Source organism: Callorhinchus milii, unplaced genomic scaffold (assembly GCF_018977255.1).
Source record: "Callorhinchus milii isolate IMCB2004 unplaced genomic scaffold, IMCB_Cmil_1.0 Scaffold1245, whole genome shotgun sequence".
Lineage (NCBI taxonomy): Eukaryota > Metazoa > Chordata > Chondrichthyes > Chimaeriformes > Callorhinchidae > Callorhinchus > Callorhinchus milii.
Genome location: NW_024705986.1, coordinates 1 through 18,040, shown reverse-complemented (window position 1 = coordinate 18,040; position 18,040 = coordinate 1). Strand labels below are relative to the sequence as shown.

General features: G+C 51.1%; 1 protein-coding gene across 1 annotated transcript; it reads left to right on the top strand.

Annotated features, from left to right (window-relative positions):
- Window positions 1–141: 141 nt before the first annotated feature.
- On the top strand, window positions 142–15,158 carry LOC121852750 (cingulin-like; the record flags this gene model as incomplete). The annotated part of the gene is made up of 4 exons (XM_042346650.1): window positions 142–302; window positions 8,545–8,706; window positions 12,437–12,598; window positions 14,997–15,158. Coding segments are annotated over 4 exons (647 nt in total), but the record flags the coding sequence as incomplete, so codon positions are not given.
- Between the last annotated feature and the right edge of the window lie 2,882 nt (window positions 15,159–18,040).

Here is an 18,040-nt window from a genome sequence, read left to right as displayed (position 1 = left end):
TATATGGGTTCCAAGTCCCGAGGTGTGGGGGAACTTCAACCCACAACCTTCTGACTTGGAGGGCGAGAGTGTGATAGACTGAGCAGGACTACGACACTCTGAACCGGGCCAGGCTGACAAACCCTCCACCTGTCTCTCCAGATCGCTCGCCTGAAACACGAGCTCCAGCAGAGCCAGGCGGGGAGAGAGAGCGCTGTGCTGGACAAGGAGCTGCTGGAGCAGCGATTGCAGAAGGTGGAACAGGTGTGGACAGCAAGAGACGCACACAGGAGGGCGGGTCCCGGCAGGTCAAAGTCCTGGAGGTCAGTATCCTAACAGGCGTGTGATCATGGTGGTCCTGAGGACCGCATAATAATAATCCTTATGTTTGATACATTGCCTCCTGACATCTTCGAGATGTCTCAAAGCGCTATAAAGTGCAGTGACTGTGTTTTGTGGGCGAAATGCACTCAGCAATAATTTATCCCGTTGTCAGGCGGTGCCTGAGCCCCCGGTAACTGTCTCCTGATTGGCCAGTCCTGTTGTCAGTTGGTACCTGAGCCCCCGGTAACTGTCTCCTCATTGGCCAGTTCTGTTGTCAGTTGATGCTTGAGCCCCCATTAACTGTCTCCTGATTTGCCAGTCTGTTGTCAGTTGGTACCTGAGCCCTCGGTAACTGTCTCCGCATTGGCCAGTTCTGTTGTCAGGCGGTGCCTGAGCCCCAGTAACTGTCTCCTGATTGGCCAGTCCTGTTGTCAGTTGGTACCTGAGCCCCCAGTAACCGTCTCCTCATCGGCCAGTTCTGTTGTCAGGTGGTGCCTGAGCCCCTGGTAACTGTCTTCTCATTGGCCAGTTCTGTTGTCAGGCGGTGCCTGAGGGCCCAGTAACTGTCTCCTCATTGGCCAGTTCTGTTGTCAGGAGGTGCCTGAGCCCTTGGTAACTGTCTCCTTATTGACCAGTTCTGTTGTCAGGCGGGCTTGAGCCCCCTCCCCTCCCACGGTAACTGTCTCCAGATTGGTCAGTCCTGTTGTCAGTTGGTGCCTGAGCCCCTATTAACTGCCTCCTGATTGGCCAGTCCTGATATCAGTTGGTGCCTGAGCCGCTGCCTCATGTCAGTCCACTGATTGGCCAGACCTGTTGCCGGGCAGATTCTTATTCTCTGTCTCCTGATTGGCCAGTCCTGTTGTCAGACACAGCCTGAGCCCCCCTGACTGTCTCCTGATTGGCCAGTCCTGTTGTCTGTTGTTTACATAGCGCCCCTTACGCAGTGAAGCGTCCCAGAGCGCTTGACGGTGGTGGAGCACGATGCCGAGCCGGGAGGAGGGGGACGTGACCCAGGCCCGATCAAAGAGGAAAGTCTTCAGGCGCGCTGTGAGGATGGGGAAGGAGGGGGCAAGACGGAGTGATAGGGGGAGCGTGTAACAGACTTTCGGGGCGTGATGGTAATGTTCTGTCACATGGGTGTCGGTGCGTGTTGCTGCCACGATAGGGCGATGAAAGTACATTACCAGTTTTCAAACCAGAAACAGAAGTAGGTTATTCAGCCGCTCGAGCCTGTTCCGCCATTTTGTAAGCCCATAGCTGATCTCTACCTCAAGTCCCTGTTCCGCCATTTTGTAAGCTCATAGCTGATCTATACCTCAAGTCCCTGTTCCGCCATTTTGTAAGCTCATAGCTGATCTGTACCTCAAGTCCCTGTTCCGCTATTTTGTAAGCTCATAGCTGATCTATACCTCAAGTCCCTGTTCCGCCATTTTGTAAGCTCGTAGCTGATATATACCTCAAGTCCAGCTAACCGCCCTGTCCCCATATCCCTTGATACCCTGACCTAACAAATATCTCTCTCTGGCCGTTCAGCCTGTGGAGCCCTCCACCAGTGTATTAGATGACAGATATTTGAGCACAAACCCCCCATCTTTCCACATATCCCTGAATCTCCTGACTTCCAAGTCTGCATTTTTTCAAACCCATTTAGATATATTCACACACACACACACACGAGGGAGAAGGGAATAGAAGGTTGTGGGATGGAGTTCTCATTTCGAACAGCGCCATCCGCATAATAATAATAATAATCCTTACATTTGATACAGTGTCTCCTGACATCTTCGAGACGTCTCAAAGCGCTGTAAAGTGCAGTGACTGGGTTTTGTGAGCGAAATGCACTCAGCAATATCTTATCCTGATTGGCCAGACCTGTTGTCAGGCGGTGCCTGAGCCCCCGGTTACTGTCCCTGATTGGCCAATGCTGTTGTCAGTTGTTACCTAAGCCCCCACTAACTGTCTCCTGATTGGCCAATCCTGTTGTCAGTTCATGTCTGAGCCTCCCACCCTGCACCAGCACCTGTTTCCTGATTGGCCAGTCCTGATATCAGTTGGTGCCTGAGCCCCTCTCTCCCCGCCCCCCACCAACCCCCCACCCCCGTGCCAGTCCCCTGATGGGCCAGTCCTGTTGCCGGGCAGATTCTGAGTCTCTGTCTCCTGATTGGTCAGTCCTGTTGCCTGTTGTTTACGCAGCCCCCCCTCACCCATGATAGTCCAAGAGCGCTTGACGGTGGTGGAGCACGATGCCGAGCCGGGGGGAGGGGGAGGTGACCTTGTCACGATCAAAGAGGAAGGTTTGCAGGTGCGCTCTGAAGATGGGGAAAGTGGGGGCAAGGCGGAGTGATAGGGGGAGCGTGAAACAGAGTTTCAGGGCGTGGTTGTAATGTTCTGTCACATGGGTGTCGGTGCGTGTTGCTGCCACGAGAGGGCGATGAAAGTACATTACCAGTTTTCAAACCAGAAACAGAGAAACAGAAGTCGGTTATTCAGCCGCTCGAGCCTGTTCCGCCATTTTGTAAGCTCATAGCTGATCTCTACCTCACGTCCCTGTTCCGCCATTTTGTAAGCTCATAGCTGATCTATACCTCAAGTCCCTGATCCGCCATTTTGTAAGCTCATAGCTGATCTATACCTCAAGTCCCTGTTCCGCCATTTTGTAAGCTCAAAGCTGATCTGTACCTCAAGACCCGCCCTGTCCCCATATCCCTTAATACCCTAACCTAACAAAAATCTATCTACGGCCGTTCAGCCAGTGGAGCCCTCCACCAGTGTATTAGATGATAGATATTTGAGTCCAATCCCCCCATCTTTCCCCATATCCCTGAATCTCCTGATTTCCAAGTCTGTATCTTTTCAATCCCATTTATACACACACACACCACACACACAAACACACACACACGAGGGAGAAGGGAATAGAAGGTTGTGAGATGGAGTTCTCGTTTCGAACAGCGCCATCCGCATAATAATAATAATAATCCTTACATTTGATACAGTGTCTCCTGATATCTTCGAGATGTCTCAAAGCGCTGTAAAGTGCAGTGACTGGGTTTTGTGGGCGAAATGCACTCAGCAATATCTTATCCTGATTGGCCAGACCTGTTGTCAGGCGGTGCCTGAGCCCCCGGTAACTGTCCCTGATTGGCCAATGCTGTTGTCAGTTGTTACCTAAGCCCCCACTAACTGTCTCCTGATTGGCCAATCCTGTTGTCAGTTCATGCCTGAGCCTCCCACCCTGCACCAGTACCTGTTTCCTGATTGGCCAGTCCTGATATCAGTTGGTGCCTGAGCCCCTCTCTCCCCGCCCCCCACCAACCCCCCACCCCTGTGCCAGTCCCCTGATGGGCCAGTCCTGTTGCCGGGCAGATTCTGAGTCTCTGTCTCCTGATTGGTCAGTCCTGTTGCCTGTTGTTTACGCAGCCCCCCCTCACCCATGATAGAGTCCAAGAGCGCTTGACGGTGGTGGAGCACGATGCCGAGCCGGGGGGAGGGGGAGGTGACCTAGTCACGATCAAAGAGGAAGGTTTGCAGGTGCGCTCTGAAGATGGGGAAAGAGGGGCCAAGGCGGAGTGATAGGGGGAGCGTGAAACAGAGTTTCAGGGCGTGGTTGTAATGTTCTGTCACATGTGTGGTTGGTGCTTGTTGCTGCCACGAGAGGGCGATGAAAGTACATTACCAGTTTTCAAACCAGAAACAGAGAAACAGAAGTAGGTTATTCAGCCGCTCGAGCCTGTTCCGCCATTTTGTAAGCTCATAGCTGATCTCAACCTCACGTCCCTGTTCCGCCATTTTGTAAGCTCATAGCTGATCTATACCTCAAGTCCCTGATCCGCCATTTTGTAAGCTCATAGCTGATCTGTACCTCAAGTCCCTGTTCCGCCATTTTGTAAGCTCATAGCTGATCTATACCTCAAGTCCCTGTTCCGCCATTTTGTAAGCTCATAGCTGATCTGTACCTCAAGACCCGCCCTGTCCCCATATCCCTTAATACCCTAACCTAACAAAAATCTATCTACGGCCGTTCAGCCTGTGGAGCCCTCCACCAGTGTATTAGATGATAGATATTTGAGTCCAATCCCCCCATCTTTCCCCATATCCCTGAATCTCCTGATTTCCAAGTCTGTATCTTTTCAATCCCATTTATACACACACACACCACACACACAAACACACACACACGAGGGAGAAGGGAATAGAAGGTTGTGGGATGGAGTTCTCGTTTCGAACAGCGCCATCCGCATAATAATAATAATAATCCTTACATTTGATACAGTGTCTCCTGATATCTTCGAGATGTCTCAAAGCGCTGTAAAGTGCAGTGACTGGGTTTTGTGGGCGAAATGCACTCAGCAATATCTTATCCTGATTGGCCAGTCCTGTTGTCAGGCGGTGCCTGAGTCCCCACTAACTGTCTCCTGATTGGCCAATCCTGTTGTCAGTTCATGCCTGAGCCTCCCACCCTGCACCAGCACCTGTTTCCTGATTGGCCAGTCCTGATATCAGTTGGTGCCTGAGCCCCTCTCTCCCCGCCCCCCACCAACCCCCCACCCCTGTGCCAGTCCCCTGATGGGCCAGTCCTGTTGCCGGGCAGATTCTGAGTCTCTGTCTCCTTATTGGTCAGTCCTGTTGCCTGTTGTTTACGCAGCCCCCCCTCACCCATGATAGAGTCCAAGAGCGCTTGACGGTGGTGGAGCACGATGCCGAGCCGGGGGGAGGGGGAGGTGACCGAGTCACGATCAAAGAGGAAGGTTTGCAGGTGCGCTCTGAAGATGGGGAAAGTGGGGGCAAGGCGGAGTGATAGGGGGAGCGTGAAACAGAGTTTCAGGGTGTGGTTGTAATGTTCTGTCACATGGGTGTCGGTGCGTGTTGCTGCCACGAGAGGGCGATGAAAGTACATTACCAGTTTTCAAACCAGAAACAGAGAAACAGAAGTAGGTTATTCAGCCGCTCGAGCCTGTTCCGCCATTTTGTAAGCTCACAGCTGATCTCTACCTCACGTCCCTGTTCCGCCATTTTGTAAGCTCATAGCTGATCTATACCTCAAGTCCCTGATCCGCCATTTCGTAAGCTCATAGCTGATCTGTACCTCAAGTCCCTGTTCCGCCATTTTGTAAGCTCATAGCTGATCTGTACCTCAAGTCCCTGTTCCGCCATTTTGTAAGCTCATAGCTGATCTGTACCTCAAGACCCGCCCTGTCCCCATATCCCTTAATACCCTGACCTAACAAAAATCTATCTACGGCCGTTCAGCCTGTGGAGCCCTCCACCAGTGTATTAGATGATAGATATTTGAGTCCAATCCCCCCATCTTTCCCCATATCCCTGAATCTCCTGATTTCCAAGTCTGTATCTTTTCAATCCCATTTAGATATACACACACACACACACACACACACACACACACACACACACACACACACACACACACACACACACACACACACACACGAGGGAGAAGGGAATAGAAGATTGTGGGATGGAGTTCTCGTTTCGAACAGCGCCATCCGCATAATAATAATCCTTACATTTGATACAGTGTCTCCTGATATCTTCGAGATGTCTCAAAGCGCTGTAAAGTGCAGTGACTGGGTTTTGTGGGCGAAATGCACTCATCAATATCTTATCCTGATTGGCCAGACCTGTTGTCAGGCGGTGCCTGAACCCTCGGTAACTGTCTCCTGATTGGCCAGTCCTGTTGTCAGTTCATGCCTGAGCCACGCCCCCCCACCAACACTACTAACTGTTTCCTGATTGGCCAGTGCTGATATCAGTTGGTGCTTGAGCCCCTCCCCCCGTGCCAGTCCCCTGATTGGCCAGTCCTGTTGCCAGGCAGACTGAGTCTCTGTCTCCTGATTGGCCAGTCCTGTTGTCTGTTGTTTACACAGCGCCCCTTACGCAGGGTAACGTCCCAGAGCGCTTGACGGTGGTAGAGCACGATCCCGAGCCGGGGGGAGGGGGAGGTGACCTCGTCACGATCAAAGAGGAAGGTCTTCAGGCGCGCTCTGAAGATGGGGAAGGAGGGGGCAAGGCGGAGTGATAGGGGGAGCGTGTAACAGACTTTCGGGGCGTGGTGCTAATGTTCTGTCACATGGGTGTCGGTGCGTGTTGCTGCCACGAGAGGGCGATGAAAGTACATTACCAGATTTCAAACCAGAAACAGAAGTAGGTTATTCAGCCGCTCGAGCCTGTTCCGCCATTTTGTAAGCTCATAGCTGATCTGTACCTCAAGTCTCTGTTCCGCCATTTTGTAAGCTCATAGCTGATCTATACCTCAAGTCCCTGTTCCGCCATTTTGTAAGCTCATAGCTGATCTATACCTCAAGTCCCTGTTCCGCCATTTTGTAAGCTCATACCTGATCTTCATCTCAAGTCCCTGTTCCGCCATTTTGTAAGCTCATAGCTGATCTATACCTCAAGTCCTTGTTCCGCCATTTTGTAAGCTTGTGGCTTAATTCCAGCTACCCGCCCTGTCCCCATATCCCTTAATACCCTGACCTAACAAAAATCTATCAACGGCCGTTCAGCCTGTGGAGCCCTCCACCAGTGTATTAGATGATAGATATTTGAGTCCAATCCCCCCTTCTTTCCCCATATCCCTGAATCTCCTGATTTCCAAGCCTGTATCTTTTCAATCCCATTTAGATATACACACACACACCACACACACAAACACACACACACACACCGCACACACACACACACACACACACACGAGGGAGAAGGGAATAGAAGGTTGTGGGATGGAGTTATCGTTTCGAACAGCGCCATCCGCATAATAATAATAATCCTTACATTTGATACAGTGTCTCCTGATATCTTCGAGATGTCTCAAAGCGCTGTAAAGTGCAGTGACTGGGTTTTGTGGGCGAAATGCACTCATCAATATCTTATCCTGATTGGCCAGTCCTGTTGTCAGGCGGTGCCTGAGCCCCCGGTAACTGTCCCTGATTGGCCAGTCCTGTTGTCTGTTGTTTACACAGCGCCCCTTACGCAGGGTAACGTCCCAGAGCGCTTGACGGTGGTGGAGCACGATCCCGAGCCGGGGGGAGGGGGAGGTGACCCAGGCCCGATCAAAGAGGAAGGTCTTCAGGCGCGCTCTGAAGATGGGGAAGGAGGGGGCAAGGCGGAGTGATAAGGGGAGCGTGTAACAGACTTTCGGGGCGTGGTGCTAATGTTCTGTCACATGGGTGTCGGTGCGTGTTGCTGCCACGAGAGGGCGATGAAAGTACATTACCAGTTTTCAAACCAGAAACAAAAGTACGTTATTCAGCCGCTCGAGCCTGTTCCGCCATTTTGTAAGCTCATAGCTGATCTATACCTCAAGTCCCTGTTCCGCCATTTTGTAAGCTCATAGCTGATCTATACCTCAAGTCCCTGTTCCGCCATTTTGTAAGCTCATAGCTGATCTATATCTCAAGTCCCTGTTCCGCCATTTTGTAAGCTCATTGCTGATCTATACCTCAAGTCCCTGTTCCGCCATTTTGTAAGCTCGTGGCTGATCTATGCCTCAAGTCCAGCTAACCGCCCTTGTCCCCATATCCCTTAATACCCTAACCTAACAAATATCTATCTATGGCCGTTCAGCCTGTGGAGCCCTCCACCAGTGTATTAGATGACAGATATTTGAGTCCAATCACCTCATCTTTATTATAATATTTATTAATCCTTCAAAAAAAATAAAATTGGTCACTTCAATCCACGACTGTTTGTGGGTCACTGCTGTGCGCAATTGGCTGCCGCTTTTCACCCGCAAATATACAGTCAATTCACTTTACGGCATATTCTGTGAAGCGCTTTGAGACGTCTAGAAGATATGAAAAGCGCTGTATCAAATGCAGGGATTATTATTGTTATGATATCTTTCCCCATATTCCTGAATCTCCTGATTTCCAAGTCTGCATCCTTTCAAACCCATTTAGATACACACACACACACACACGAGGGAGAAGGGAATAGAAGGTTTTGGGATGGAGTTCTCTTTTCGAACAGCACCGCGGGATATCTTTGACGTCTCTGTGGACAGGGCACAGAGGGGGAGTGAGTGAGGTTTAATGTCTCATGCGAAGGACAGCTCCTCCGACATTGCAGCGCTCCCCCAGCTATATGGGTTCCAAGTCCCGAGGTGTGGGGGAACTTCAACCCACAACCTGCTGACTTGGAGGGCGAGAGTGTGATAGACTGAGCAGGACTACGACACTCTGAACCGGGCCAGGCTGACAAACCCTCCGCCTGTCTCTCCAGATCGCTCGCCTGAAACACGAGCTCCAGCAGAGCCAGGAGGGGAGAGAGAGCGCTGCGCTGGACAAGGAGCTGCTGGAGCAGCGATTGCAAAAGGTGGAACAGGATGTGGACAGCAAGAGACGCACACAGGAGGGCGCGTCCCGGCAGGTCAAAGTCCTGGAGGTCAGTGTCCCTAACAGGCGTGTGATCATGGTGGTCCTGAGGACCGCATAATAATAATCCGTACGTTTTATACAGTGCCTCCTGACATCTTTGAGATGTCTCAAAGCGCTGTGAAGTGCAGTGACTGTGTTTTGTGGGCGAAATGCACTCAGCAATAATTTATCCCGTTGTCAGTTGGTACCTGAGCCCCCGGTAGCTGTCTCCGCATTGGCCAGTTCTGTTGTCAGGCGGTGCCTGAGCCCCCGGTAACTGTCTTCTCATCGGCCAGTTCTGTTGTCAGGTGGTGCCTGAGCCCCCGGTAACTGTCTTCTCATTGGCCAGTTCTGTTGTCAGGCGGTGCCTGAGCCCCCGGTAACTGTCTCCTCATTGGCCAGTCCTGTTGTCATGCAGTTCCTGAGACCCCGGTAACTGTCTCCTGATTGGCTAGTTCTGTTGTTATACACAGCCTGAGCCACCGGTGACTGTCTCCTGATTCGCCAGTCCTGTTGTCTGTTGTTTACACAGGGTAGCTTCCCAGAGCGCTTGACGGTGGTGGAGCACGATCCCGAACCGGGGGGAGGGGGAGGTGACCTCGTCACGATCAAAGAGGAAGGTCTTCAGGCGCGCTCTGAAGATGGGGAAGGAGGGGGCAAGGCGGAGTGATAGGGGGAGCGTGTAACAGACTTTCGGGGCGTGGTGCTAATGTTCTGTCACATGGGTGTCGGTGCGTGTTGCTGCCACGAGAGGGCGATGAAAGTACATTACCAGTTTTCAAACCAGAAACAGAAGTAGGTTATTCAGCCGCTCGAGCCTGTTCCGCCATTTTGTAAGCTCATAGCTGATCTATACCTCAAGTCCCTGTTCCGCCATTTTGTAAGCTCATAGCTGATCTGTACCTCAAGTCCCCTGTTCCGCCATTTTGTAAGCTCGTGGCTGATCTGTACCTCAAGTCCAGCTAACCACCCTGTCCCCATATCCCTCCACCAGTGTATTAGATGACAGATATTTGAGTCCAATCACCCCATCTTTATTAATTATAATATTTATTAATCCTTCAAAAAAATAAAATTGGTCACTTCAATCCACGACTGTTTGTGGGTCACTGCTGTGCGCAATTGGCTACCGCTTTTCACCCGCAAATATACAGTCAATTCACTTGACGGCATATTCTGTGAAGCGCTTTGAGACGTCTAGAAGATATGAAAAGCGCTGTATCAAATGCAGGGATTATTATTATTATGATATCTTTCCCCATATTCCTGAATCTCCTGATTTCCAAGTCTGTATCTTTTCAATCCCATTTAGATATACACACACACACCACACACACACACACACACACACACACACACACACACACACACACACGAAGGAGAAGGGAACAGAAGGTTGTGGGATGGAGTTATCGTTTCGAACAGCGCCATCCGCATAATAATAATAATCCTTACATTTGATACAGTGTCTCCTGATATCTTCGAGATGTCTCAAAGCGCTGCAAAGTGCAGTGACTGGGTTTTGTGGGCGAAATACACTCAGCAATATCTTATCCTGATTGGCCAGTCCTGTTGTCAGGCGGTGCCTGAACCCTTGGTAATTGTCTCCTGATTGGCCAGTCCTGTTGTCAGTTCATGCCTGAGCCACGCCCCCCCACCAACACTGCTAACTGTCTCCTGATTGGCCAGTGCTGATATTAGTTGGTGCTTGAGCCCCTCCCCCCGTGCCAGTCCCCTGATTGGCCAGTCCTGTTGCCAGGCAGATTCTGAGTCTCTGTCTCCTGATTGGCCAGTCCTGTTGTCTGTTGTTTACACAGCGCCCCTTACGCAGGGTAACGTCCCAGAGCGCTTGACGGTGGTGGAGCACGATGCCGAGCCGGGGGGTGGGGGAAGTGACCCAGGCCCGATCAAAGAGGAAGGTCTTCAGATGCACTTCGAAGATGAGGAAGGAGGGGGCAAGATGGAGTGATAGACTTTCGGGGCGTGGTGCTAATGTTCTGTCACATGGGTGTCGGTGCGTGTTGCTGCCACTAGAGGGCGATGAATGTACATTACCAGTTTACAAACCAGAAACACAGAAACAGAAGTAGGTTATTCAGCCGCTCGAGCCTGTTCCGCCATTTTGAAGCTCATAGCTGATCTGTACCTCAAGTCCCTGTTCCGCCATTTTGTAAGCTCATAGCTGATCTGTACCTCAAGTCCCTGTTCCCCCATTTTGTAAGCTCATAGCTGATCTATACCTCAAGTCCCTGTTCCGCCATTTTGTCAGCTCATAGTTGATCTGTACCTCAAGTCCCTGTTCCGCCATTTTGTAAGCTCATAGCTGATCTGTACCTCAAGTCTCTGTTCCCCCATTTTGTAAGCTCATAGTTGATCTGTACCTCAAGTCCCTGTTCCGCCATTTTGTAAGCTCATAGCTGATCTGTACCTCAAGTCCCTGTTCCGCCATTTTATAAGCTCGTTGCTGATATATGCCTCAAGTCCAGCTAACCGACCTTGTCCCCATATCCCTTAATACCCTGACCTAACAACTATCTATCTATGGCCGTTCAGCCTGTGGAGCCCTCCACCAGTGTATTATCATTCAGAACTCTGCAGCTCGTGTACTATCCCGCACCAGGGTTCGGGAACACATCACTCCCACCCTCGCTCGCCTCCACTGGCTCCCCATCCCCCAGAGGATCGAATTCAAGATCCTCACCCTCACCTACAAGGCCATTCACGGCCTTGCTCCCTCCTACCTCTCCGACCTACTATCCCCCTACCTACCCGCCCGTACCCTCCGTTCCTCTGGCTCCGGTCTGCTCCACATCCCCCGCCCCAACCGCCCTACTATCGGTGGCCGGGCCTTCAGCCTCTCAGCCCCTAGGCTCTGGAAGTCTATCCCCCAGTGCTTTCGCCGCCTCCTCCCTTTCCTCCTTCAAGGCCGGTCTCAGGACCTTTCTCTTTGACCGTGCCTTCAGCTCCCCTCTCGACTTACTGCCCCCTCCTCGCTCCCTCCCTTCCCTCCCCTCCCCCTGACCATTTCCCCCTTGCTCGGGTCCTGACCCAACTGTACAGCGCCTTGGGATGTACTCCCGACGTGAAAGGCGCTCAATAAATAGAATCTTGTTGTTGTTGTTGTTGTATTAGATGACAGATATTTCAGTGCAATCACCCTATCTTTATTAATTATAATATTTATTCATCCTCCAAAAAAAATAAAATTGGTCACTTCAATCCACGACTGTTTGTGGGTCACTGCTGTGCGCAATTGGCTGCTGCGTTTCGCCCACAAATATACAGTCAATTCACTTTACAGCATATTCTGTGAAGCGCTTTGAGACGTCTAGAAGGTGTGAAAAGCGCTGTATCAAACGCAGGGATAATTATTATTATGATATCTTTCCCCATATCCCTGAATCTCCTGATTTCCAAGTCTGCATCCTTTCAAACCCATTTAGATATACACACACACACACACACACACACGAGGGAGAAGGGATGGAGTTCTCTTATCAAACAGCACCGCGGGATATCTTTAACATCTCTCTGGACAGGGCACAGAGGGGGAGTGAGTGAGGTTTAATGTCTCATCCGAAGGACAGCTCCTCCGACACTGCAGCGCTCCCCCGAGCTATATGGGTTCCAAGTCCCGAGGTGTGGGGGAACTTCAACCCACAACCTTCTGACTTGGAGGGTGAGAGTGTGATAGACTGAGCAGGACTTCGACACTCTGAACCGGGCCAGGCTGACAAACCCTCCGCCTGTCTCTCCAGATCGCTCGCCTGAAACACGAGCTCCAGCAGAGCCAGGCGGGGAGAGAGAGCGCTGCGCTGGACAAGGAGCTGCTGGAGCAGCGATTGCAGAAGGTGGAACAGCATGTGGACAGCAAGAGACGCACACAGGAGGGTGCGTCCCGCCAGGTCAAATTCCTGAAGGTCAGTGTCCTAACAGGTGATCATGGTGGTCTTGAGGACCGCATAATAATAATCCGTACGTTTGATACAGTGCCTCCTGACATCTTCGAGACGTGTCAAAGCGCTGTGAAGTGCAGTGACTGTGTTTTGAGGGCGAAATGCACTCAGCAATATTTTATCCCGTTGTCAGGCGGTGCCTGAGCCCCCGGTAACTGTCTCCTCATTGGCCAGTTCTGTTGTCAGGCGGTGCCTGAGCCCACAGCAACTGTCTGCTGATTGGCCAGTCCTGTTATCAGATGGTCCCTGAGCCCACGGTAATTGTCTTCTGATTGGCCAGTCCTGATATCAGTTGGTGCCTGAGCGCCTCCTCCCATGTCAGTCCCCTGATTGACCAGTCCTGTTGCCGGGCAGATTCTGATTCTCTGTCTCCTGATTGGCCAGTCCTGTTGTCTGTTGTTTACACAGCGCCCCTTACGCAGGGTAACGTCCCAGAGCGCTTGACGGTGGTGGAGCACGATCCCGAGCCGGGGGGAGGGGGAGGTGACCCAGGCCCGATCAAAGAGGAAGGTCTTCAGGCGCGCTCTGAAGATGGGGAAGGAGGGGGCAAGATCGAGTGATGGGGGGAGCGTGTAACAGACTTTCGGGGCGTGGTGCTTATGTTCTGTCACATGGGTGTCGGTGCGTGTTGCTGCCACGAGAGGGCGATGAAAGTACATTACCAGTTTTCAAACCAGAAACACAGAAACAGAAGTAGGTTATTCAGCCGCTCGAGCCTGTTCCGCCATTTTGTAAGCTCATAGCTGATCTGTACCTCAAGTCCCTGTTCCGCCATTTTGTAAGCTCATAGCTGATCTGTACCTCAAGTCCCTGTTCCCCCATTTTGTAAGCTCATAGCTGATCTATACCTCAAGTCCCTGTTCCGCCATTTTGTCAGCTCATAGTTGATCTGTACCTCAAGTCCCTGTTCCGCCATTTTGTAAGCTCATAGCTGATCTGTACCTCAAGTCTCTGTTCCCCCATTTTGTAAGCTCATAGTTGATCTGTACCTCAAGTCCCTGTTCCGCCATTTTGTAAGCTCATAGCTGATCTGTACTCAAGTCCCTGTTCCGCCATTTTATAAGCTCGTTGCTGATATATGCCTCAAGTCCAGCTAACCGACCTTGTCCCCATATCCCTTAATACCCTGACCTAACAACTATCTATCTATGGCCGTTCAGCCTGTGGAGCCCTCCACCAGTGTATTATCATTCAGAACTCTGCAGCTCGTGTACTATCCCGCACCAGGGTTCGGGAACACATCACTCCCACCCTCGCTCGCCTCCACTGGCTCCCCATCCCCCAGAGGATCGAATTCAAGATCCTCACCCTCACCTACAAGGCCATTCACGGCCTTGCTCCCTCCTACCTCTCCGACCTACTATCCCCCTACCTACCCGCCCGTACCCTCCGTTCCTCTGGCTCCGGTCTGCTCCACATCCCCCGCCCCAACCGCCCTACTATCGGTGGCCGGGCCTTCAGCCTCTCAGCCCCTAGGCTCTGGAAGTCTATCCCCCAGTGCTTTCGCCGCCTCCTCCCTTTCCTCCTTCAAGGCCGGTCTCAGGACCTTTCTCTTTGACCGTGCCTTCAGCTCCCCTCTCGACTTACTGCCCCCTCCTCGCTCCCTCCCTTCCCTCCCCTCCCCCTGACCATTTCCCCCTTGCTCGGGTCCTGACCCAACTGTACAGCGCCTTGGGATGTACTCCCGACGTGAAAGGCGCTCAATAAATAGAATCTTGTTGTTGTTGTTGTTGTATTAGATGACAGATATTTCAGTGCAATCACCCTATCTTTATTAATTATAATATTTATTCATCCTCCAAAAAAAATAAAATTGGTCACTTCAATCCACGACTGTTTGTGGGTCACTGCTGTGCGCAATTGGCTGCTGCGTTTCGCCCACACATATACAGTCAATTCACTTTACAGCATATTCTGTGAAGCGCTTTGAGACGTCTAGAAGATATGAAAAGCGCTGTATCAAATGCAAGGATTATTATTATTATGATATCTTTCCCCATATCCCTGAATCTCCTGATTTCCAAGTCTGCATCCTTTCAAACCCATTTAGATATACACACACACACACACACACACGAGGGAGAAGGGATGGAGTTCTCTTATCAAACAGCACCGCGGGATATCTTTAACATCTCTGTGGACAGGGCACAGAGGGGGAGTGAGTGAGGTTTAATGTCTCATGCGAAGGACGGCTCCTCCGACATTGCAGCGCTCCCCGAGCTATATGGGTTCCAAGTCCCGAGGTGTGGGGGAACTTCAACCCACAACCTTCTGACTTGGAGGGTGAGAGTGTGATAGACTGAGCAGGACTTCGACACTCTGAACCGGGCCAGGCTGACAAACCCTCCGCCTGTCTCTCCAGATCGCTCGCCTGAAACACGAGCTCCAGCAGAGCCAGGCGGGGGGAGAGAGCGCTGCGCTGGACAAGGAGCTGCTGGAGCAGCGATTGCAGAAGGTGGAACAGCATGTGGACAGCAAGAGACGCACACAGGAGGGTGCGTCCCGGCAGGTCAAATTCCTGAAGGTCAGTGTCCTAACAGGTGATCATGGTGGTCTTGAGGACCGCATAATAATAATCCGTACGTTTGATACAGTGCCTCCTGACATCTTCGAGACGTGTCAAAGCGCTGTGAAGTGCAGTGACTGTGTTTTGAGGGCGAAATGCACTCAGCAATATTTTATCCCGTTGTCAGGCGGTGCCTGAGCCCCCGGTAACTGTCTCCTCATTGGCCAGTTCTGTTGTCAGGCGGTGCCTGAGCCCACAGCAACTGTCTGCTGATTGGCCAGTCCTGTTATCAGATGGTCCCTGAGCCCACGGTAATTGTCTTCTGATTGGCCAGTCCTGATATCAGTTGGTGCCTGAGCGCCTCCTCCCATGTCAGTCCCCTGATTGACCAGTCCTGTTGCCGGGCAGATTCTGATTCTCTGTCTCCTGATTGGCCAGTCCTATTGTCCGTTGTTTACACAGCGCCCCTTACGCAGGGTAGCGTCCCAGAGCGCTTGACGGTGGTAGAGCACGATCCCGAGCCGGGGGGAGAGGGCGGGGGAGGTGACCCAGGCCCGATCAAAGAGGAAGGTCTTCAGGCGTGCTCTGAAGATGGGGAAGGAGGGGGCAAGATCGAGTGATGGGGGGAGCGTGTAACAGACTTTCGGGGCGTGGTGCTAATGTTCTGTCACATGGGTGTCGGTGCGTGTTGCGACCACGAGAGGGCGATGAAAGTACATTACCAGATTTCAAACCAGAAACACAGAAACAGAAGTAGGTTATTCAGCCGCTCGAGCCTGTTCCGCCATTTTGTAAGCTCATAGCTGATCTGTACCTCAAGTCCCTGTTCCGCCATTTTGTAAGCTCATAGCTGATCTATACCTCAAGTCCCTGTTCCGCCATTTTGTCAGCTCACAGCTGATCTATACCTCAAGTCCCTGTTCCGCCATTTTGTAAGCTCATAGCTGATCTATAGCTCAAGTCCCTGTTCCGCCATTTTGTAAGCTCATAGCTGATCTAATAATAATAATAATCCTTGCATTTGATATAGCGCTTTTCACGTCGGGAGGACATCCCAAAGCGCTTCACAGAACACACTGTAAAGTGTGCCCGGCAACAGGACTGGCCCATCAGGGGACGGGCACGGGAATGGGGGGTTGGTGGACGGGGCGGAGAGAGGGGCTCAGCACCAACTGATATCAGGACTGGCCAATCAGGAAACAGTTACTCGTACGGGGTGGGAGGCTCAGGTAATGAACTGACAACAGGACTGCCCAATCAGGAGACAGTTAGTGGGGGCTTAGGTACCAACTGACAACAGCATTGGCCAATCAGGAGACAGTTAGCAGCAGCTTAGGTACCAACTGATAACAGCATTGGCCAATCAGAGGACAGTTACCGGGGGCTCAGGCACCAACTGACAACAGGACCTGCCAACCAATGGACAGTTACCAGGGGCTCACACTGTGCCTGACGACAAACCTGGCTAATCAGGGGACAGCTGTGGCTCAGGCACTGACAACAGTACTCGCCGATCAGGAGACAGTTACCGGGGGCGCAAGCACCGCCTGACAACAGGACTGGCCAATCAGGATAAGATATTGCTGAGTGCATTTCACACACAAAACCCAGTCACTACACTTTATAATAATAATAATAATCCTTGCATTTGATATAGCGCTTTTCACGTCGGGAGGACGTCCCAAAGCGCTTCACAGAACACACTGTAAAGTGAATTGACTGTATATTTGTGGGCGAACGCGGCAGCCAATTGCGCACAGCAATGTCCCACAAACAGTCATAGATTGAAAATGACCAATTTAATTATTGTTTTTGGAGGGATTATTATTAGGCTCTGTGTGGAGTAAGGAAACTTGCCCAAGGTTTCGCCCTCTGCCTGGAATTGAACTCAGGTCTCTCACTTGCAAAGCGAGTGCTCTAACCACTGAGCTACAGGACTCCACGTACCTCAAGTCCCTGTTCCGCCATTTTGTAAGCTCATAGCTGATCTGTACCTCAAGTCCCGGTTCCGCCATTTTGTAAGCTCACAGCTGATCTATACCTCAAGTCCCTGTTCCGCCATTTTGTAAGCTCATAGCTGATGTATACCTCAAGTCCCTGTTCCGCCATTTTGTAAGCTCATGGCTGATCTGTACCTCAAGTCCCTGTTCCGCCATTTTGTCAGCTCATAGCTGATCTATACCTCAAGTCCCTGTTCCGCCATTTTTTAAGCTCATAGCTGATCTATACCTCAAGTCCCTGTTCCGCCATTTTGTAAGCTCATAGCTGATCTACATCTCAAGTCCCTGTTCCACCATTTTATAAGCTCATATACCTCAAGTCCCTGTTCCACTATTTTGTAAGCTCATATACCTCAAGTCCCTGTTCCGCTATTTTGTAAGCTCATATACCTCAAGTCCCTGTTCTGCCATTTTGTAAACTCGTGGCTGATGCTATGTCTCAAGTCCAGCTTACCGCCCTTGTCCCCAGATCCCTTAATACCCTAACCTAAGAAATATCTATCTATGGTCGTTCAGCCTGTGGAGCCCTCCACCAGTGTATTAGATGACAGATATTTGAGTCCAATCCCCCCATCTTTATTAATTATAATATTTATTAATGATAATCCTTCAAAAAAAATTGGTCACTTCAATCCACGACTGTTTGTGGGGACACTGCTGTGCGCAATTGGCTGCTGCGTTTCGCCCACACATATACAGTCAATTCACTTTACAGCATATTCTGTGAAACGCTTTGAGACGTCTAGAAGATGTGAAAAGCGCTGTATCAAACGCAGGGATAATTATTTTATGATATCTTTCCCCATATCCCTGAATCTCCTGATTTCCAAGTCTGCATCCTTTCAAACCCATTTAGATACACACACACACACACACGAGGGAGAAGGGAAAAGAAGGGTT